Source organism: Equus caballus, chromosome 24 (genome assembly GCF_041296265.1).
Source record: "Equus caballus isolate H_3958 breed thoroughbred chromosome 24, TB-T2T, whole genome shotgun sequence".
NCBI lineage: Eukaryota > Metazoa > Chordata > Mammalia > Perissodactyla > Equidae > Equus > Equus caballus.
This window is the reverse complement of record NC_091707.1, coordinates 31,898,554-31,916,266: the sequence shown is the minus strand read 5'-3', so window position 1 is coordinate 31,916,266 and position 17,713 is coordinate 31,898,554. Positions and strand designations below refer to the sequence as shown.

Here is a 17,713-nt window from a genome sequence, read left to right as displayed (position 1 = left end):
CCTGAGTCCTAGTCCCAACTTGGCCACTAATTTGCTGTGTGACTTAGAGAAACATCACTTAAGCTCTGGGGATCTGTCTCATTTGTAAGATGGTGATAATAATCCCAGCTCATTTGGTCAAATGGCCGTACAGGCACTTTTCAATCATAGAACCACTCTTTGCCACCCTGATTAAAATGGACAGATTTTTAATGTTCTGTCTGCCTTAAGTATTATAATGAAATTCCTATCAATTGTATTTCTCAAAATAAAATCAGTAAGTCTAAATAATGATATTTATTAAGCTATTACCAGGTGCCCAGGAGACACATTATTTCCTTCATCCTCACTACAACTCTATCAGGTGGTAGAGTGGTCCACTGTACAGATAAGGAGAGTGAGGTTCAGGAAGGTTAAGTCCCTTGCCCAAGTCACACTACCAATAACTGGCAGAGTGAGCCAGGACTTGGACAAGAGTCCCTTGGGCTGCAGAGCCCACGCTCTCCCACACTCTGCAGCACACAGCCAGCCCTTGAGAACAAGCAAATGCCTGTGGTAGGCCTCTTACCCGGCGGGACCACCTTCACCTCGGTACTGCGGCTGACTGCCTGGCTTCCACGGTAGGCACTGCACGTGTAGGAGCCCTCATCCCTGGCCCGCAGGTTGTGGATCAGCAGTGTGCCATCGGGGGACTGGTGGACACGGTGGCCATCAGCCCATACCGGCAGCCCATTCCTGGAGGGGAGAGGATGCTGGGAGAGCTGTCCAGGGCCTCTAGTCTTCAGGCCCTGGGAGACAGAGGGAGGAGATAATCAAAGACTATTCCAGGGCCAACTACCTCCCTGTGGACAAATGACCCACACCTCAAGGAAGAGACAGGACAGGGTACCAAAAAGATAGAACATTAACAAAGCAAAATAACTCAAAAGTGAGGTGAACTCACACCAACTGAGCTAAGTTATTGTAAACTTGCCTCTTATCCACGAAGGAATCCCACTGTCACTTTTCATTAACAAGAGTCTTAAAAGTAGCCGTAAGCAGGCCCTGTGCTGGATGAACGACAGAAGCACTCCCTGCCTCCCGGGCACAGGGTAGGGGTGCGGGTGTTTAGGGAAGGCTTCTCTGCTGAGGAGGAGGCAGCGGGTGGCCAACAGAGAGGGAGAACATGGGGACTCAGGAGCTTAAAGGAAGGCCATGGCTGGAGCAAGGAGAGGGAGGGAGGGAGGGAGGAAGTGTACATGGCTCTGGTCAAGCGTTTGGACTGGGTCGTGGGGGTAATGGAAGGGTGTAAGCTTAGAAGGGACTGACACGATATTTGCACTTTGAAAGGATCACTGCCTGCAGTGGGGGGTGGGGGTGACAAGCCTGAAAGCAGAGACCAGGTAAGTGGCTGCTGCACTAGTACACTCCTGGTAGATGACACAGGCAGTAAGATAAAGGGACTAAAGTGAAGGTCAGATGTGGGAGGTGAGGGAGCAGAAATCAAGGATGACAGAGGGTTCTAGCTTGGGTAGTGGTGGTGCCCCTCCAACATGGGGAGATCCAGGCAGGGATGAGGGTAAATGGTGAGGTTATTTTCCACCATTTGAATTTGAGGTGCCTGTGAGATACCAGGAGGTGTCAGATTTGAGATCTGGACCCAGGGAGTGTCAGCACTGGATGGTCCCAGAAACTGTGTGTCTGCAAGATTGCCCAAGGTGAAGTTAGAGACAAATCAAGATCCAAGGACAGAGCTTGAGGTACACCAGCCTTTAAGGGACGGGTGTGAGAAGATGAGCCAGCCGGGAAAACGGAAGCAGCAGCCAGAGAAGCAGGAAGAACACCAGAAGACAGCAGTTTCCTGTAGCCAAGGGAGGGGAGTATTTCAGGAGCAAGAGGTGAGCTGGAAGAGGCTGCAGGTCAGGTGAGGACAGAGATGTGCCTGGAGCAGTTAGGAACAGGAAGGTAGTTGGTGGCCTTGGCCAGGGCTGTATCCCTGGAGCAGAAGGTGAGTGTGATGCCCCAGCACAAGGGCTGAGCCATGAGTGAACAGGTGAAGACAACCAACATAGGCAGCTCTGCTGTGAAGGGGAGCCCCACAGAAGGGCAGGGTCTGCAGGGAAATACAGCCTCAGAGAAGGGTATTCTTTATGCTGGTTTTGTTTTGAAGAGAGGGCTCCTTAGCACGTTTGCCGCTGGAAAGATCCAGGAGAGGCCAAGTTGAAGATACAGGCCTGGTGGGATAATCAGAGCCAGGACCTGATCAGGGCAGGCTGGACGGAGAGCACCAGCTGGAAAGCCTCCAGAGCTTCCCCGCTGCCCTCCCCTGGCACCAGGGCCATGCCAGAGGCACCCGACCTCCACAGGCCCATCACCTCTCCCCTCCAGTGTACAGGCCCCTTCCATTCCTGGATCACCTCTCAAATACTCACCTTTGAGCTTGACCAAGAACATCTTTCCCTCTCCTCAGCCTTCAAGGCACAGCCAACGTCACCTCAATGGCCACCCCTTCCTTGATTCTCCCAGGCAAGAGGCAGCCTCACTGCTCCGTGCTCAGCCAGCACTTAGGGCAAACCTCGTCTGGAGCTCATGGGACACTGGGGTATCTGCCTGGGCGTACCCTGGGGGCTCAGATGACCCCAGGATTCTCAGGGCCTAGCCTAGTCCTACCCATTGAAAGGAGGAAGAGGGCAAAAAGATGTTTGATGAATGAACGAAAGGCCAACTGATCTGGGGTAAAAGACCACTGAGGTCCCCAAAGCTGAGTGTAGCCCAGTGGTTCTCAACCCTAAGGGAGATTTTGCCACCCAGGGAACATTTGGCAATGTCTGGAGACATCTTCTATTGTCATGACTTGGGAGTACTACTGACATGTAGTGGGTAGATGGCCTAGATGCTGTTAAACATCCTACAACACACAGGACAACCCCAACAACCACAAATTACGGGGTCCAAAATGTCGGTAGTGCTGAGGTTGAGAGCCCTGTTGTAGCCCAACCAACAGAAGAGAGCACAGTCCTATGGGGCCTCATTGAGTAGGGGTGAGGGTGCCACAGCCCCCTCCCTGGCATCAGGCCTGGAGGCAGGGGTAAAAGAATGAGGGCTGGGGGCAGTGATGATGGCAACATTCCCGCAGAAAGGTGGACCACCTCTGTTTTGGCTGTACAACCTCAGGTATGAGGGTCTGAGGACCAGGCCTGCCTGGAATAGAGCCTTACCTGGACCATCTGATGTTCACATTTTCTCCTGCCACCACACACAGCAGCCTTGCTGTGTCACCCTCCGGCACTGTCACAGTAGAGGGCAGCCCTGTGATTGTCAGCTCCCCTGGGCCCAAGGAGGAGACGCTGTCAGCCACTACACCAATCCTGCCCCACCTGTGCCACCTGACCTCAAAGGCCACTGGCCCCACTCACCCTTTCTCTCAGGACTACCACCTTACCCAGAACTCTGAGCCGGACCCATCGCTGGTCTCGGTCCTGCCCGTTGAAAGCAACACAGGCATAGAAGCCACCATCTTCCACGGCTACGTGGCGGATAACCAGAGAGCCATCAGGTTGCAGCTGGTGTCTAGGGACCAAACATAGTCAGTGGGCTTCAGCCCAAGGGGCCAGCAAGGGGCACAGAGGGGCAGCATCTTCCTTTTCCTGGGGAACGGCTGTTCAGTGGGATCTGGCCAAAGGGTCCTCCAGCTGCCGGCACTCTCATTTACTTGAAAATGCCTGGCTTTTAAGCCTGGCAATAAAAGCATTTCAGTTTTTCTCATACAAAATAACTGTGGTTTGGGTTTCTAGTTTTTGCTGTATACTCATTTAGTAGGCTCAAATCCTGGTTCTGCCACTTAGAAGCTGTGTGGTGTTAAGCTTGTGTGTATAAAACGGGGATGAAATAGCACCTCCCTCAGTGTTGCTCTTCTGCAGATTGTACGATGGAGAACAAGCCTCATACTCAGTATGGGCTCAATAAATGTGAGCTATTACGATTACAGCCAGCAATGTGTCTGCCTGCATTTCCTCCCTTAGCTGGTCTATTACTTCTGTCCACTAACCACACCCTGGAAAGGCCCAGAGACCCACATATTGGTCTGCTCAAGGAGCCCTGCACCTGGCAGCTCCTATCTCTCGGGAGCCCCAGAAGTCCTGCTCAGGACTGATGAGGAGTGACACCTGGCAGCTCTCTCCCCCAGTGGCCTCCCACAGGGTGGGGTGAGGAGAAGAGCTGAACAAACCTGGGAGAAGAGAGGGGCTGCCCATCTCTCTGCCACTCGATGGCTGGGGGTGGGAAGCCCTCAGCACGGCAAATCAACCGGATCTGCTGGCCTGGATGGGCATCCACCACCCCAGGCTGGTTCCGGTCCAGATGCAGCCTGCAGAACAAGCACCCCAAAGCCATCAGGGAGCCCTTGCTGCTGCCTCCCCTACTCCCATCCATCCCTGGGGACCAGACCCCTAGATAAGCCTCATGTCACAGCCCCCTTCTCCCTCCACAGCCAGATTCAGCTTCCTAAAATCACTGCTTTGTTCTGGTTAGACATCATCAACAACTACCTAGGGCAAAGTCTAAAAGCCACCTCTGACTTTGTCCCCTACCCCCTACTATCCTCCATCCCCCAACCCAGAATCTCCAACTGTCTCCTCCCCACCCTGCACATCTGCCACTAGGTCCTTCACTTGGGCACCCCCAGCTCTCTGCATCGTCACCGTAAACTGTACCCTTCTTCCAGGCCACCTCAGGCCCTCTAGCTCCAGGTGTCTTCCCTTCCCTCAGCCTGAGTCCTGGGCCTGCGGAACTGCACCATCCCCTCTGCTTGGGGTGGAGGGGAGGGCTCCCCTTCCTCCTCAAGAGGCTGAGCTCAGAGAGCCATGTTTTTCTAGTCCTCAGTTAGCAGAACCCTGAGCACGGCCTGCATGCCTGTTCACAGCACACACTGCGACAGGGACCCATTCACCTCCCCTCCTCTCACCCACTGAGACCTCCATCAACCCTGGCCCTCTGGGCAGGAAGGAAACTCAGAGCAGGATGGTATTACTGCACTGTTACCTGGTTGTGGGCCATGGGTGTGAGGAGGAAGTGGCCCCCAGGCCCTCAGCATCCCCCCCTAGGCTGGAGTCCTGAGGACTGCGGCCCTGGGCTGGGTCCCTGGTCTGAGGGAAGTGCCTCAGCTCAGCCTCAGACAGCACAGCCATGTCACCCCCTGTCATGAGGCCAGGAGAAGCAAGAGGTGAGCTGTGGGGAAAAGGGGGTGGAGGAAAGGGTAGGCCATGAGGCCGGCAGCGGACATGTGGAGAAATGAGAGCCACAAGGGTCAAGACAGCCACCCCAGCCCAACTGGAGCATGGGCCCTGCTACAAGGATGCCTTGGCCCAAGGAAGCACCCTAGCCCCCCCCCCCCAACAGTGTGGGGGCACCCTAGCCCAGGCCCTCCCAGCCAGTCCCTCCCACCCTGGGGCCCATGAGAACCCACTGAAGGTGGGGTGGGACAGAGACCTGTGATTTGAAGCTGGATCTTCTGAGAGTCAGCGCCTGGCCTGGTCCCGCCACAGCTGTAGGTGCCAGCATCCTCTGCCCGCAGAGGGCTGATGACCAGGGAGCCATCAGGCTGCAGCTTGTGCCTAAATGATAAGATGGGGGCTTGAGCTCTGGGCTCCTGAGGACAACAATGAGTCCAGCCTCTGTCAGCCCCCAGTGCTCCTATCAGAGGGGACCATAGCCCCACACACACCCTCCCATCCCAGGGAAGATCAGAGGGGCTGCCACAGGAGGAGGACTGTTGCACACCTGTCAGAGGAGATGGGTCCCCCATCTTTCTGCCACCAGGCCTGGGAATCCAGGGAGGGGTCATCTGGGCAGAAGAGCCGTACCAACTGCCCCAGGGCCACCTGCACCGGGGAGAGCTCCGAGCCTGCCAAGGTAATCCTGGAAAGGTGGAAGGTGAGGATCTGCCCTACTGGCAAGTGCCAGCACCAGGAGCCACCCCTTCTTCAGTGTGCCCACCAGAGAGATTGGTGCCCATCCTGTCACAGGCACTTGCCTAAGGGTCCCATGGAGGCCGAGCTCCAGAAGCCCAGGAACTCGGGAATCCACCCTCCCTCCCCACCATGAGCCCAGGCTTTGCTTCCTCAACCTGCTCCTGCAACAAGCAGGGTAGGCACAAACCCCAGGGGATGAAGAGGTTGGGAGAGGCAGCACATACCAGATTCATGTGCAGGCTAAACCACACACCTGGCCCCTTTGGAATTTAAAGTTTTCTCTTATTTTTTTTTAAATCTTCCCAAATCTCTCATTAATAGGGCACAGTCCCAAGAGTAATAATGAATGGAACCTACATCAAACCTATGAGGTCAAGGAACTGAGGCTTGGAGAAGTTGGGTGACTTGCCAAAGCTCACGAAGCCTGTAAACTTTTCCAGCTACACAGGCCTGGGGTACACTGGCAAGATCTGATCGAGAATCCAGGTGCACCATCTACTGGCCGCCTGACCTTGAGTGAGTCTCATGTCTCCGAAGCCTGAGCTTCCCCATCATAGAATAAGGTAACAAGGCCCTCCAGGCAGGGCTGTTTGGAGGATTCAAGGTTAGGGATGGGGAGGGAGGACTGACCTCAGAGTTTGAGTTCCAACAGGCTCAGCCCCTGGCCTAGGTGCCCTATTCTTCTACCTGGGAAGGTGGGCCTCACCTGTATGAGGAGCTCTGGGAGGGGGGCGCTGGCCGCCCGGCATCTCCGCCCTGCCTAGGGGCACTGGGCCCAAGCTCCTGGCCCCAGGGTCGTTCTCCAAAGGCCTGGGTGTGGTGGGCCTCCTCCTGCCCAGGCTGTCTGTCTTGCCACCGGCGGCCACCAGAAGGGAAGGGCTTTCTCTGGACTGTGGCCTCCATCCTGTGCTGGTTGGCTTCCTGCTGACCTCCAGGACTGCTGCCACCACCATCTCTGTGGGTGCTCTGGCCAGAGGCTCCAGGCTCAGGTCGGTGAGGCCCAAGCTGGGGCCTCCGGCAGCTGCTCATGCACTCCTCCTCCGAGACAAAGTTATTGGCATTGCCATGGCAGCCACCATACCAGAAGCGGTTACACTGGCCCACGGAAGCAATGAAGTACCAGTGGGCAGCCCAGTCTGTGCAGGAGCCATGGGCGCTGGGCAGGAGGCACCGCACGGGGTATGCTGAGGGGACAAGGAGGATGCATGTCACCAAAGTGCCCAGTAATAAAGCTACAAACACTGCCCAACGGAGCCCTGCTGAGAAGCAGCCACCATTCCTTCAGCCTCAGAGACTTAGGAGTGAGGCCTTTCCCAGTTTCTGGAGCATGTCTACATCCCTGCCTGGGCCCCTGACCCAGCCCTGGGGGCAGAATCTGTTCACTGCCCAGACCTGCCTCAGGCTGGGGCCACAGCAGCCTCTGGAGTCAGCCCTGTACACTTCTCCCCACAGAACTAGAACAGCCCACAGGAGGTCAGGGCCATGAGCTCCCTGGCCTGGCTCTCTCGTGCCCTCCAGTCCCTGACCCAGACCCCTGGAGTGCATGCACAGAGCAACCCAAAGGCTTGACCTTGATGTGCTCAGCTCATAAGGACCCAACCCTGAGCTCCTGGGCCTGTGAAGATGCCCGCCAAGGGGCCCACCCGTTCCCAGGGCACTGTGCCAACCTCTGAACCCACCTTCAGCCCCCAGCCTGCCCATTCGAACAGCCCTCCTCCCCAGCACAGCCTGTTCCACACTCTCCTCCAGTACAGACGTGACTATGATGGCTTCTGCTTAAAGCCCTACTGGGTACCCAGCCTCCTGCAGACCCTGACCACCAGCTCCAGTCTGGTTTTCAACGTCCCTATAATGGTCCCTGGAAGCTCCACCCATGCACCCCGTGGTCCAGCCTCAATAACCTCCCTCCAGGACTCATCCCAGGCAGGGTGGGGACACCCCTGCCCATCCCAGCACTGACCACCCCACACTATCGCTGCTTCTGGAGGAGCTGAGCCCCGATGGGGCAGGATAGGCCTTCCTTCCCCATGGGATCCTCACCTACAACCCTCCCCCAACTCCCACAAGCAGCCAGAGACCTCAAGTGCAAACTATTAGAACAACCTAGCACTGTTCTCTGGCCTGACACCTGGTAGAGTGATCAATAAATATTTGTGGAACAAATAAATGAACAACTAAGCTAGTAGGAAAGTCTTTGGCTCTGGGTGGGGGTGGGGGGCACAGTGGGACCAGAGCCCACCCAACAGAAAGGATGAGTAAGGGCATCCACTCACCATAGCTGGGCTGGCCCACACAGCCTTCCCCAAGCGGGCCAGCTGCCGAGGCCACGTTGTCATAGCAACAGCCAAACTGGGAGCCCCGGCACTCACTAGGCTCATTCTGCTGGGCCTGGGGCCAGTGGGCCTTGGGGACCTGGGGAGGAAGCCCAGGGTTGGGAAGTTGGGAATAGGTCTGACTTTTGGGGGGACTCTGGGTTCCCTGGGGAAGGATGGCAGGAAGAGGGAGGGACAGAATTATGAGCCCACAGGGCATAACCCCAGGAGATCAGAGACCAAGAGAATGTCAGATGAACCCCCCTTCAAGAGGATCGCCCAGGCCAGTGGGCTTCAGGAACTTCCCTTCTCCAAAGCCAAAGCTGCAAAGAACCTAGTCACAGTGGCACTGAGTAGGTTCAGGGGCTGGACTCCTGCCCCCTCACGTGAACCAGACACTTACTGTGGAAGCCACTGCTCTTGACCCCAGCCTGTTCCTGGCATCACCGCCGTAAGACCTTGCACAGCCAGCCTGATGGGGCCCCTCAGCCACAGACATCCCGTCAGGGCAGCACCCGTACCTAGACAGACATCATACAGCCCTCCCCTCACCACCTGGACCTGAGCCTCACCCTGCTGGGAACCCTGAGCTGCCAGCATCCCAGGACCCAGGCTCTGAGGCGCTCTGCCCTGCGGGCTGATGAGGTGAGGATCCAAGTAGGAGATGGCATGTCCCTGCACGCAGCACATACAATTTTGAGTGCCCTGGTCTCTGCCTACCTCTACCGACCACTTAGTAGCTACCAGGGAGGGTAACAGTAACACAATAATCAGAGCTGTGCCCCTAACAATTGACAGATCATCAAGTCACACATCCAACCACAAAACCAAGGAGGGGGAAGTTCACCTGAGCCTGCCCACATATCAGGTTCCCAAGGAGTTTTTACAAAATAGCAGCAGATAGGAGATGGGGCAGAAAAGGGCGTCAAAGGAGCCCACCACTTATTTCACCTCCACCAACTAGGTGTTGGGAAGGAAGGCGAAAGAAAGAATGTGTCAACGCATCTTCTACGTGCCAAGCACCGTGTGACTTGTTTCATCCTCAGAGTAATCCCAGCCAGTGGCTGGCATTGTTCTTAATTCTCAGCAGAGGAAGCCAAGATTAGAGAGGTTAAGTAACTTGCTCCAAGTCACCCAGCACGCAGCTGGTAAGTGGCTGAGCTGGGAATCACCCCCAGGCTGCTGGCCCCAAAGTCTGGGCCCTTAGCATCCCAGCCCCTGAGGGAGTGGGCACATGCTGGGACGAGTCCAGGGCAGGCTGTGGAGAGGAGGAGAGCCACAGGGAAAGCATCTGGGGAGCTTGGATGGCTCAGCCCCTCTCTCCAAGGCTGGAGTGGGTGGGATTGTTAGGAATTGAAGAAAGTTGGTTAGCCTTTTCCAGCCTTTACACTGGGCTCCCCAAGCCTGGTTTGGATCCAAGAGCTAGAATCAGACCGCACGTGCCTTCTCAGAGCTCAGGTTACATCTTGACAGGCTGACTCCTGTAGAGAAAGCAGGGGTCTCTGCCCCCACTCGGCACATCAGGAGGCTCAGGGAGAGCAAGAAGCAAGTCCTCGAGGGTGCACAGTCAGCCCCCCAGCCCCCGCCTTCCCTCTCTGACCTGGTGAGAAGGGAGAGGCTGTCTGGGCGGCTACCTGCTCTGCTGACAAGAGGCCCCAGGGCAGCCTTGCCACTCTGGCCCAAGAGATGCAGTGTGGCCATCAGGGCAGCACCCGTAGGGGCTGTGTCTGCAGTCACGGGGCCCCAGGCCAGACCGCAGGGGCTGCCGGTGTGGGGATGGCTGCAGGGAGGGGGCTAAGCCCAGGGCTGGGAGGTGGGGGTCTGGATCTCTTCTGGGGTTACCCTGGGCTGAGGGTCGCTCCTGGGGTGCCCACCACTGGTTTCTCGATTCTAGAAAGAGGAGGAAACAAATGACACATTGATGTGTCCACCTGGCCCCTCACTCTCCATCATCTGTGTTCTCATCACACCTCCTTCTCTCCATCCCCTCTAAACCACTCGCCCCACTCTCAACCTCCATCTCCAGGCACCCCCCTCGAGCACACAAAGACAAGGGGGCGCTGGGTTGGGGGCTTTCACCAAGCTTCTCACCTGAGGTGGGGGCCTCCCAAGGGCCCAAAGACATCCAGGAGTCCCTGGGGCTGCTGTGCATGTCCTGCGTGCTGGGGACTTCTGCAGGGAGCCAGGGCAGCCGGCATGGGGTGCAGACAGAAGGAGGAGAGAGTGGGCCTGAGTGGTAGCCAGCCCTGACCAACATTTGCTCCCACCCCACTGCTCAGGCAGGGCCTGGGGAACCCAGGACAGCAGAGGTGAAAATGAGCAGTACCCGTGATTTCATAAAACACCCCTCCCACTCTCAGAAGAGTCTTCAACCACAGAGAAAATGCTAATGTTACATCTTCAGCAAAAAGAAAAGTCAGATATAAAGGGGCCGGCCCCGTGGCTGAGTGGTTAAGTTCACGCGCTCCGCTGCGGCGGCCCAGGGTTTGGCTGGTTCGGATCCTGGGTGCAGACACAGCACCGCTGGTCAGGCCACATTGAGGCGGCGTCCCACATGCCACAACTAGAAGGACCTGCAACTAGGATATGCAACTATGTACTGGGGAGATTTGGGGAGATAAAGCAGGAAAAAAAAAAAGATTGGCAACAGTTCTTAGCTCTGGTGCCAATCTTTAAAAAAAAAAAAAGAGCAGATAATGACTGCAAATATAACAAAATATCAATTGTAGAATTTAGATGGTGAATACAGGCAGCTCAGTACACAGTTCTTCAACTTTTCTATATAAAGTTTTTCATCATCTTGTCCATCTTGTTCATCTTGGTGAACTTACTAAAAATCATAAATTGTACCATTAGAATGAGTGAATCTTATGGTATATGATATTTAACCACCTCTAAGTTATTAAAAATATTTTTCATCAAAAAATGTTGGAGAAAAAATGCAAAAGGCTGAGCAGAGAAAATTAGGACAATAGGAATTTTTTTTTTATGCTGCATAAAAGACAATTTGCAGGACACACCCCAAAATGCTCACAGTGAAAGTTTCTGAGTGCTTCGTGCATGGGGGTGTGGGAGGGAGTCCCCTTCCTTCTATTTGTTAGTGGTTTTCAAATTTTTCACAACAAGCATATTACTATATGATGGAATAAAGTTATGAAAAATAAGTGAAAATTCCATTCCCATATGGACTACATCTTGCCAGTCCCCAAGGAATATTAAAATATAATAATTTAGGGTTGGAACACTCCAGCAGACACACAGTAAAATCTCTGTTTTCATTTTACTGCCTATCCCACCCAGGCCAAAACCTCAGATGAGGCTGATTCAAATGTCATCTCCCGACATCCTCTGGGGCCCTGAGTTCACAGTTCCCAGCAGCCTGGGAATTTCTGCCTGCTGTCCCTCTGTCGCTTCACCTCGAAAGGCCACCTTTCGGCCATGTCCATCTTGCCTCTGGCTTCCCCTCCCAGGACTCTTCCCTTCCATCTTCTCTGGCTTCACTCAGAGCCCCAGGCCACCTCCCGCACAGCATCAGGCTCTGCTGGGCCCGCACCTGTCCCTTCATTTCTCTGGCTCTTTCTAGCACTTGGATTTCTGCAGCCTGCTCCCCACCAGCCTCCTCCTCCCAACTGCCCCCACTTCAGTCTGACCCTCAGGCAGGTGCTAAATCTCTTCTCCTAAATAGCTTTCATGGTGTCTCACTCTAAAACTTTCAATGGCTCCCCTGGGCCTATTACACAAATTTAATCCAAAGCCCAAGGCCTGGGTTCCTCCAGCATCTGGCAGACCCCTAAGAGCACCACCCCGGACAGACCTCCTGTCACCATCCCCACCCTGGGCTGATGGCCAATTCTTGGGCCCCTACTGGCCTCAGACCTATGAACACTTGAAATGTGGCCACAGTGACCAAGAAATAGCATTTTAAATTTTATTTAATTAGAATTAATTTTAAATTTAAAAACTGCCACTTGATTCATTCACTGGAAAATGCTCCAGTATGTCTGGAACAACTGTACATACGTGAATCTACTTCTTCAAGTGTACATTTTACGAAATCTAAACATAGATCAAGTATGCCGGTGAAATTTTAGCATCTGGATTGAGATGTGCTATAAGCATAAACTCTACATGGGATTTCGAAGATTTAATTTTTTAAAAAATCTTGTGGAAAACAATGTAAAATATCCCATTAGTAATTATGTCGATTATATGTTAAAAATATTTTATTAGGTTAATAAAGTATATTACTAAATATAAATGCACTTGTTTCTTTTTTACTTTTGTAATGTGGTTCTTAGAAAATTTTAAGTGACATTTGTGGCTTGCATTCTACTTCTACAGCAAGCACTGCTCTGGAATCTGGAAGGAGGAGGAAGCAGAAGTCCCAGAGGTGAGTCTGCTGTGTCCACTCGGATGCCCACCCCTCAGTGAGCCTCCTCGTCGGAGCCCCACCCCCTCCCCCTGGGCAGATGCCATATGCACTGCGGCATCAGTCATGGTACCAAAAACACCAGCAGCCACCGAAATTCTAACTTCTCACCCATCCTGACTTCTGTGGGGGCCCCAGAAATCACGAGACTAGAAAATGTTCACACACTAAGTGGCATCAAGGGGAAAAAGCAGATACAAAATCACATGCACACAGGAAGTACACTGAAGATTAAGCCCACCAACGGGCGGGGTCAAGGGCAATTTAAGTTTCTCCCTATATACTACTTTTCCAATTTCTCCAAATTTTCCACAATAAACAAACATTATTTTTATAGTTATAAAAACAGCAATAGGGGCTGGCCCAGTGGCGTAGTGGTTAAGTTCACACGCTCCACTTCAGCAGCCCGGGGTTTGTGGGTTCAGATCCCAGGCGTGGACCTACACACCGCACATCAAGCCATGTTCTGGCAGCATCCCAGATACAAAGTAGAGGAGGATTGGCACGGATGTTAGCTCAGGGCCAATCTTCCTCACACACACACACAAAATATATATATATATATATATATAGCAATAAAGGTTTTTTTCTTTTACAACTCAGCTGGCCTGAAACTCTCTTTCCATTTCCTTCCTCTCTACTTATGTGAATCCTGCTAGTCTCTGGGGCAGGCTCAGGGCTACCTCTTCTGGGAAGGTGTCCAAGGCCCTGGGACACTGAGTGGCTCCAGGCAGCTGGATTCGTGGGAGCCCAAGGATCCTCCTGCTGTTCCACCATGAGGGCCAGGCCCAGGCTGAGGGGCCCCAGGGCCCCCTCACGGCCTCACCACCACCACTTCCGACCCTCTCCTTATGGAACACTGTGTTCAGGCACTGTGCGAGCAACTCACCACGAGCCTGGAAGTCACTCTTATTAACCCCATTGTACAGATGGGCAAACAGAATCAGAGGAGAGGCACCTGCCCAGGGTCCCACGGTCAGTCAGCAACAGAGTCGAGATTTGAACCCAGTTTACCTGGTGACTCCAGGCCACTGGTTCTTAGCCACCCTGCCATGTGCCTTCATCAGAATCCTGCCACTCCCCATCATGGCTCATAGTCCCTCATCAATAGCACATCAGGACCAAACACACCTCTCTGCAGTGTCAGAGGGCCACCCCCCTCACCCACCCCACCCCCCCAGCTCAGCCCCAACCCACACCCTTCCTCCATATCACTCCTCACACCAAGTAAGTGCTGCTTCTGTGCCCTTCCTCCTGCAGCTCCTCCTGCCTGGGACACCTTCTTTCACAATGGGAATAGGGGTGAGGAAGGGGGAAGACAGAAGCAGAAGCAGTTGGCGAGGACAATCTTTCCTGGACCACCTCCCTCCTCTACACTCAGTCATTCAACAAACATTTACTGAGTACCTACTGCATGCTAACTAAGTTATGTGGGGGGTATAAACAGGAATAAGGAAGTCAGGGACCAGGCCCTCAAAAAGCTTATAGGTAGTAGGCCTAACAAGTCATATACAACCCCTGCAGCACAAGAAAGTAACCTGAGAGTGACAGAGGTTATAATGAGCCATGGGGGGTCAGGTAAGGGATGCTACCTCTGAGCAGGGAAACAGGGCTGGCTCGTGAGGTTGCAGAGAGTTGGGCTCTAGGTGGCAAAGGCTTCGGGGGACAAAGACGCAAGAGAAGAGTGGTGCAGGTGCTGACGCAGCACAGGCAAAGGCCCGCAGGCAGGAGGTGCCGGCTAGGTTTGTGGTGGGGAAGGCCCCGGCTCCGGCCTGCCCCTCCTGTCCTTACCCGGAGGAAGATGACAGGGCTGCGTGTTGCAGGGCTCCACGTCCATGGGCTTGGACAGCTGCAGGCTCCTGCAGTAGCCAGGCGGCCCCTTGGTACAGAGGACTTGACGCCTCCGCATGCCCGAGCTGCAACTCTTGGAGCACTGGGCCCGCAGGGAGAGGGGAGAGAGAGAAACGCAGCATAGGGAGAGAGGCCCTGAGGCTGGGGCGAGGCAGGGGCACCCAAAAGGGATGTGGGAGGCCCCTGGTAACGCGTGTCAGACCCACGGACGGGACATGTGCACCCACCTGTCAGAGACCCCAGGGACCAGGACTGGCAGCAGGTGTGGGGAGGGCAACCAGTACTCACGAGACCCCAGGCGCCTACGTGCCAGGCCTGGTCGTTGATGGGGGGACAGTCGTCATGCAAACAGGGCTCAGTGAGTGGGGGCTGGTCCTCCAAGGAGCATGCTGTGGCATGGAGCAGAGACCCCTCGTCACCCTGGCAAGTGACGCTCCGCCTCCGGACCCCTGCACCGCAGCTGACAGAGCACTGTAAGGATGGGGCTTGTCAGCAGGAGCTTGTCCTCACCCAGAGGAGCCCTGCCAGATTGACAGCTGGAGGCCCACCAGCCTGGCATGGAGGGTAGATAGCACCCCACTGCCCATGTCCAGCTCCCAGCCCCAGAGAGGCTGGTCACTCTCCTGAGACCACACCATGGCTGCAGACACCAGGCTGAGGTGCATTTTCCACATCCGCTCATTTGCACCTTGAAGACTTGTAGGTGGTGGAAGCAGCGACCAGCAGCCCCAGACAGTGCCTGCTCCTCCCTCGCCCCCAAACAGCATGCCCGGCTTCTTCTTCATGCCAAAGCCAAGCCTTTCCCGCCCTGCCTGGGATCCTAGAGGAGGAGGAACACTGAAGCAGGAGTCCAAGCACCTGCTCCTAGTTCCCAAGATGACCTAGCAGGTCACTCTACTCCCAGGACCTGTCCCCTCAGCAGAGGACAAGCCTCCCAGCCCCGGCCGCAGCCCCAGGCCCACGCCCCAGCTCCTGATCTCTGCCCCATGCCGCCCGGGAGGGGCTCACCTCTCCCCAGGGCCCCGCACTCCAGGCTGCACAGCGCTGCAGATTGCAAGCCTGCGTGGCAGGGGGCTTCCCAGGCAGGCCTGCGCACTCAGCCTCCTCGGCAGCCTCCTCGGCAGCCTCCTGGACACCGGCCCCACTGGACGAGACGCAGTAGACAGAACGGGACTGGGAGCCGCCTCCGCAAGAGGCTGAGCAGGGCGCCCAGGGCCCCGTCTTCCAGCTGGCAGGGAGCAGGAGTCTGTGAGGCTGGCCCAGGAGCAGGGGCAGGAGCCCAGGCCCGAGGGGGCACCAGCTCTCACTCTCTGGAGCGGGCTGGGGACCCCCAGTGCAGCCCACCCTCCGAACACCTGGGCCTGTGCGGGTGAGGGGCAAAGAGCTCTGCGCAAGGGCCGACAGCTGGGCCCTGCTCACCATCTCCATCCTGTGCTGCTGCCTGTAACACGGAGCTTGGCTGCCTCCCTCTCAGCTTTGCTGTCCTCACCTACATCCTTCTGTTTCCTTCTCACCAGGTTCCCTGTTACCCCCAGCCAGACTCCACTCCCCTCGGGTCTGACCTTATTGGAGGCATCTCCCAGAGGGGCTGTGCTCAACCATGTGTGAAGTGGCACCGCCTGGCCCAGAGGACCCGAGGAAAGGGCAGCCGCCATGGCACCGTGCAAAGCCAGGCCCACCACCAGCCTGCAAGACCAGCTGCCACCAAGGCCACAAGGGTGGAGGGACTGCACCAGTGCTGCAGAGAGCCTGTGGCCTGCAGATTACCTGTTCCCGCACACACGCTGGGCCTCAGCTAGGCACCACGCCCTGGGCTGGTACAGGTAAGAGGTCCTTTGTGCATGAACAAAGGCATTGCCGATGCCCATAGGCCCTTTGGCCCAATCCCTGGCCTCAGCATCTGCTGAGCCAAGGCCCCCACCGGCTCAGACAGATGGGGCCTCCAGTACCTTCCCCAACCCTCCTGCCACCAGCCTGGACATTCTGGGCACTGAGTGGGCACACAAGGGTGGACAGTGTAGCCCTGGGCATCAAGCTCAGGCCCCTCCCCAGCCTCCCGCAGTGACAGCTGCCTCCTCCCCACTCCAGCCACAGCTGTGGGGAACCCTGGGTCACCCAACCTCTTTGCTCAACGCCTAAAGCAGCCTAGGGACACCGCTCCCTTCCCACCCAAGAGTTTGGGCCCTGCCCTGGGTGGAGGGGCTGGCAAAGGCCTCACCGCTTGGTCTGCGGGCAAGGGTGAGGGCTGCAGGGGCGGCGGTCAGCCGGCCGCAGCTGGTGCTGGCACATGTGGTCAGGGTAGGCCTCGTTGTCGAAGGTGCAGAAGACCAGGCGGGACTGGTGACCTGCAGAGGCACGGCCACCACAGGCAGCCAGTCAGTGAACATTCACCAGAGGCACCTCTGGGCCCTGCACCATTCTGGACACATCCCACGTGTCATCTTGATTAAGCCTCAAATGATTTCAGGAAACTGAGGCTCAGAGTTTTATCTATGGGCGATGGAGCCCTGCTCTGACACCTGGTCGTCGGCTCCAGGCCAGGCCTCCGCTGCCAATGGAGTACCGTCTCCTCTGAGATGCCACCGCCTCACAGAAGCCCTCTGTGTTTCTCTTAGCTTAGGCAGCGGCCCTTCATGGAGTTCCCCAACCCCTGGGTTTCCCCAAGGTGACCCCCATGACGCACAGATGTCTCATCCACTGTCCACCTCCCCCGCAGGGCTGGAGCCCCGAGCCACCCCGGGTCCCCTCACCTCCATCACACTCAGCGCTGCAGTCGCTCCAGGAGCCGTGGCTCCAGCTGAAGCCGGGCCGGGGGGCGCCCCAGGGCAGGTAGTACTCGTAGCGCACACCAGGGTTGGGCTCTTGGCTGATGAGCTGTGCAGGAGGGTCCTGGTGGGGCCTACCGGCTTTGCCCCACAGCCCTCCTACCGACCTTGGGCCAGAGGTGCCCCCTACTGGCCTCAGAGGCCCTCTCCCACCCACCACACTCACCTCAATGACCAGGGGCTCTGAGGTGGGACCGCGCGCGTGCAGCCGCTCAGGCGCCAGGTCCCCCTCGGCGCCCCGCTCGTAGTGCAGGAAGGTGCTGGCCACTGGCAGGGCCCGTGCACCTTCGACCGTCCAGTGCCCGTTGAGGTAGTACTGTCCACGGATGTTCTTCACCGCTGTGCGGGGGAGCCCCGGTCAGCAGCCAG

The 17,713-nt window shown here is 56.1% G+C and overlaps 1 protein-coding gene across 25 annotated transcripts in view; it reads right to left on the bottom strand.

Moving 5' to 3' along the window:
- The window catches only part of PAPLN (papilin, proteoglycan like sulfated glycoprotein), a 43,504-nt gene that overhangs the window by 5,963 nt on the left and 19,828 nt on the right, over positions 1-17,713 (bottom strand). For 11 of the 25 annotated variants that reach the window (XM_070250039.1, XM_070250040.1, XM_070250047.1 and 8 more), the window contains exons 9-27: positions 17,511-17,683; positions 17,270-17,393; positions 16,738-16,864; positions 16,287-16,352; positions 15,528-15,747; positions 14,808-14,990; positions 14,460-14,601; positions 10,331-10,411; positions 9,874-10,129; positions 8,643-8,760; positions 8,201-8,339; positions 6,634-7,111; positions 5,737-5,874; positions 5,446-5,570; positions 4,999-5,152; positions 4,187-4,324; positions 3,401-3,528; positions 3,177-3,285; positions 548-714 (exon numbers count right to left, since the gene is read on the bottom strand). In XM_070250039.1, coding sequence (XP_070106140.1) covers positions 548-714; positions 3,177-3,285; positions 3,401-3,528; positions 4,187-4,324; positions 4,999-5,152; positions 5,446-5,570; positions 5,737-5,874; positions 6,634-7,111; positions 8,201-8,339; positions 8,643-8,760; positions 9,874-10,129; positions 10,331-10,411; positions 14,460-14,601; positions 14,808-14,990; positions 15,528-15,747; positions 16,287-16,352; positions 16,738-16,864; positions 17,270-17,393; positions 17,511-17,683 — 3,066 coding nt within the window. Of the gene's footprint in view, positions 1-547; positions 768-3,176; positions 3,286-3,400; positions 3,529-4,186; positions 4,325-4,998; positions 5,185-5,445; positions 5,571-5,736; positions 5,875-6,633; positions 7,112-8,200; positions 8,340-8,642; positions 8,761-9,873; positions 10,130-10,330; positions 10,412-14,459; positions 14,991-15,527; positions 15,748-16,286; positions 16,353-16,737; positions 16,865-17,269; positions 17,394-17,510; positions 17,684-17,713 lie in introns of all 25 variants that reach the window. The other 14 variants (XM_070250044.1, XM_070250045.1, XM_070250046.1 and 11 more) reach the window with 8 other exon arrangements.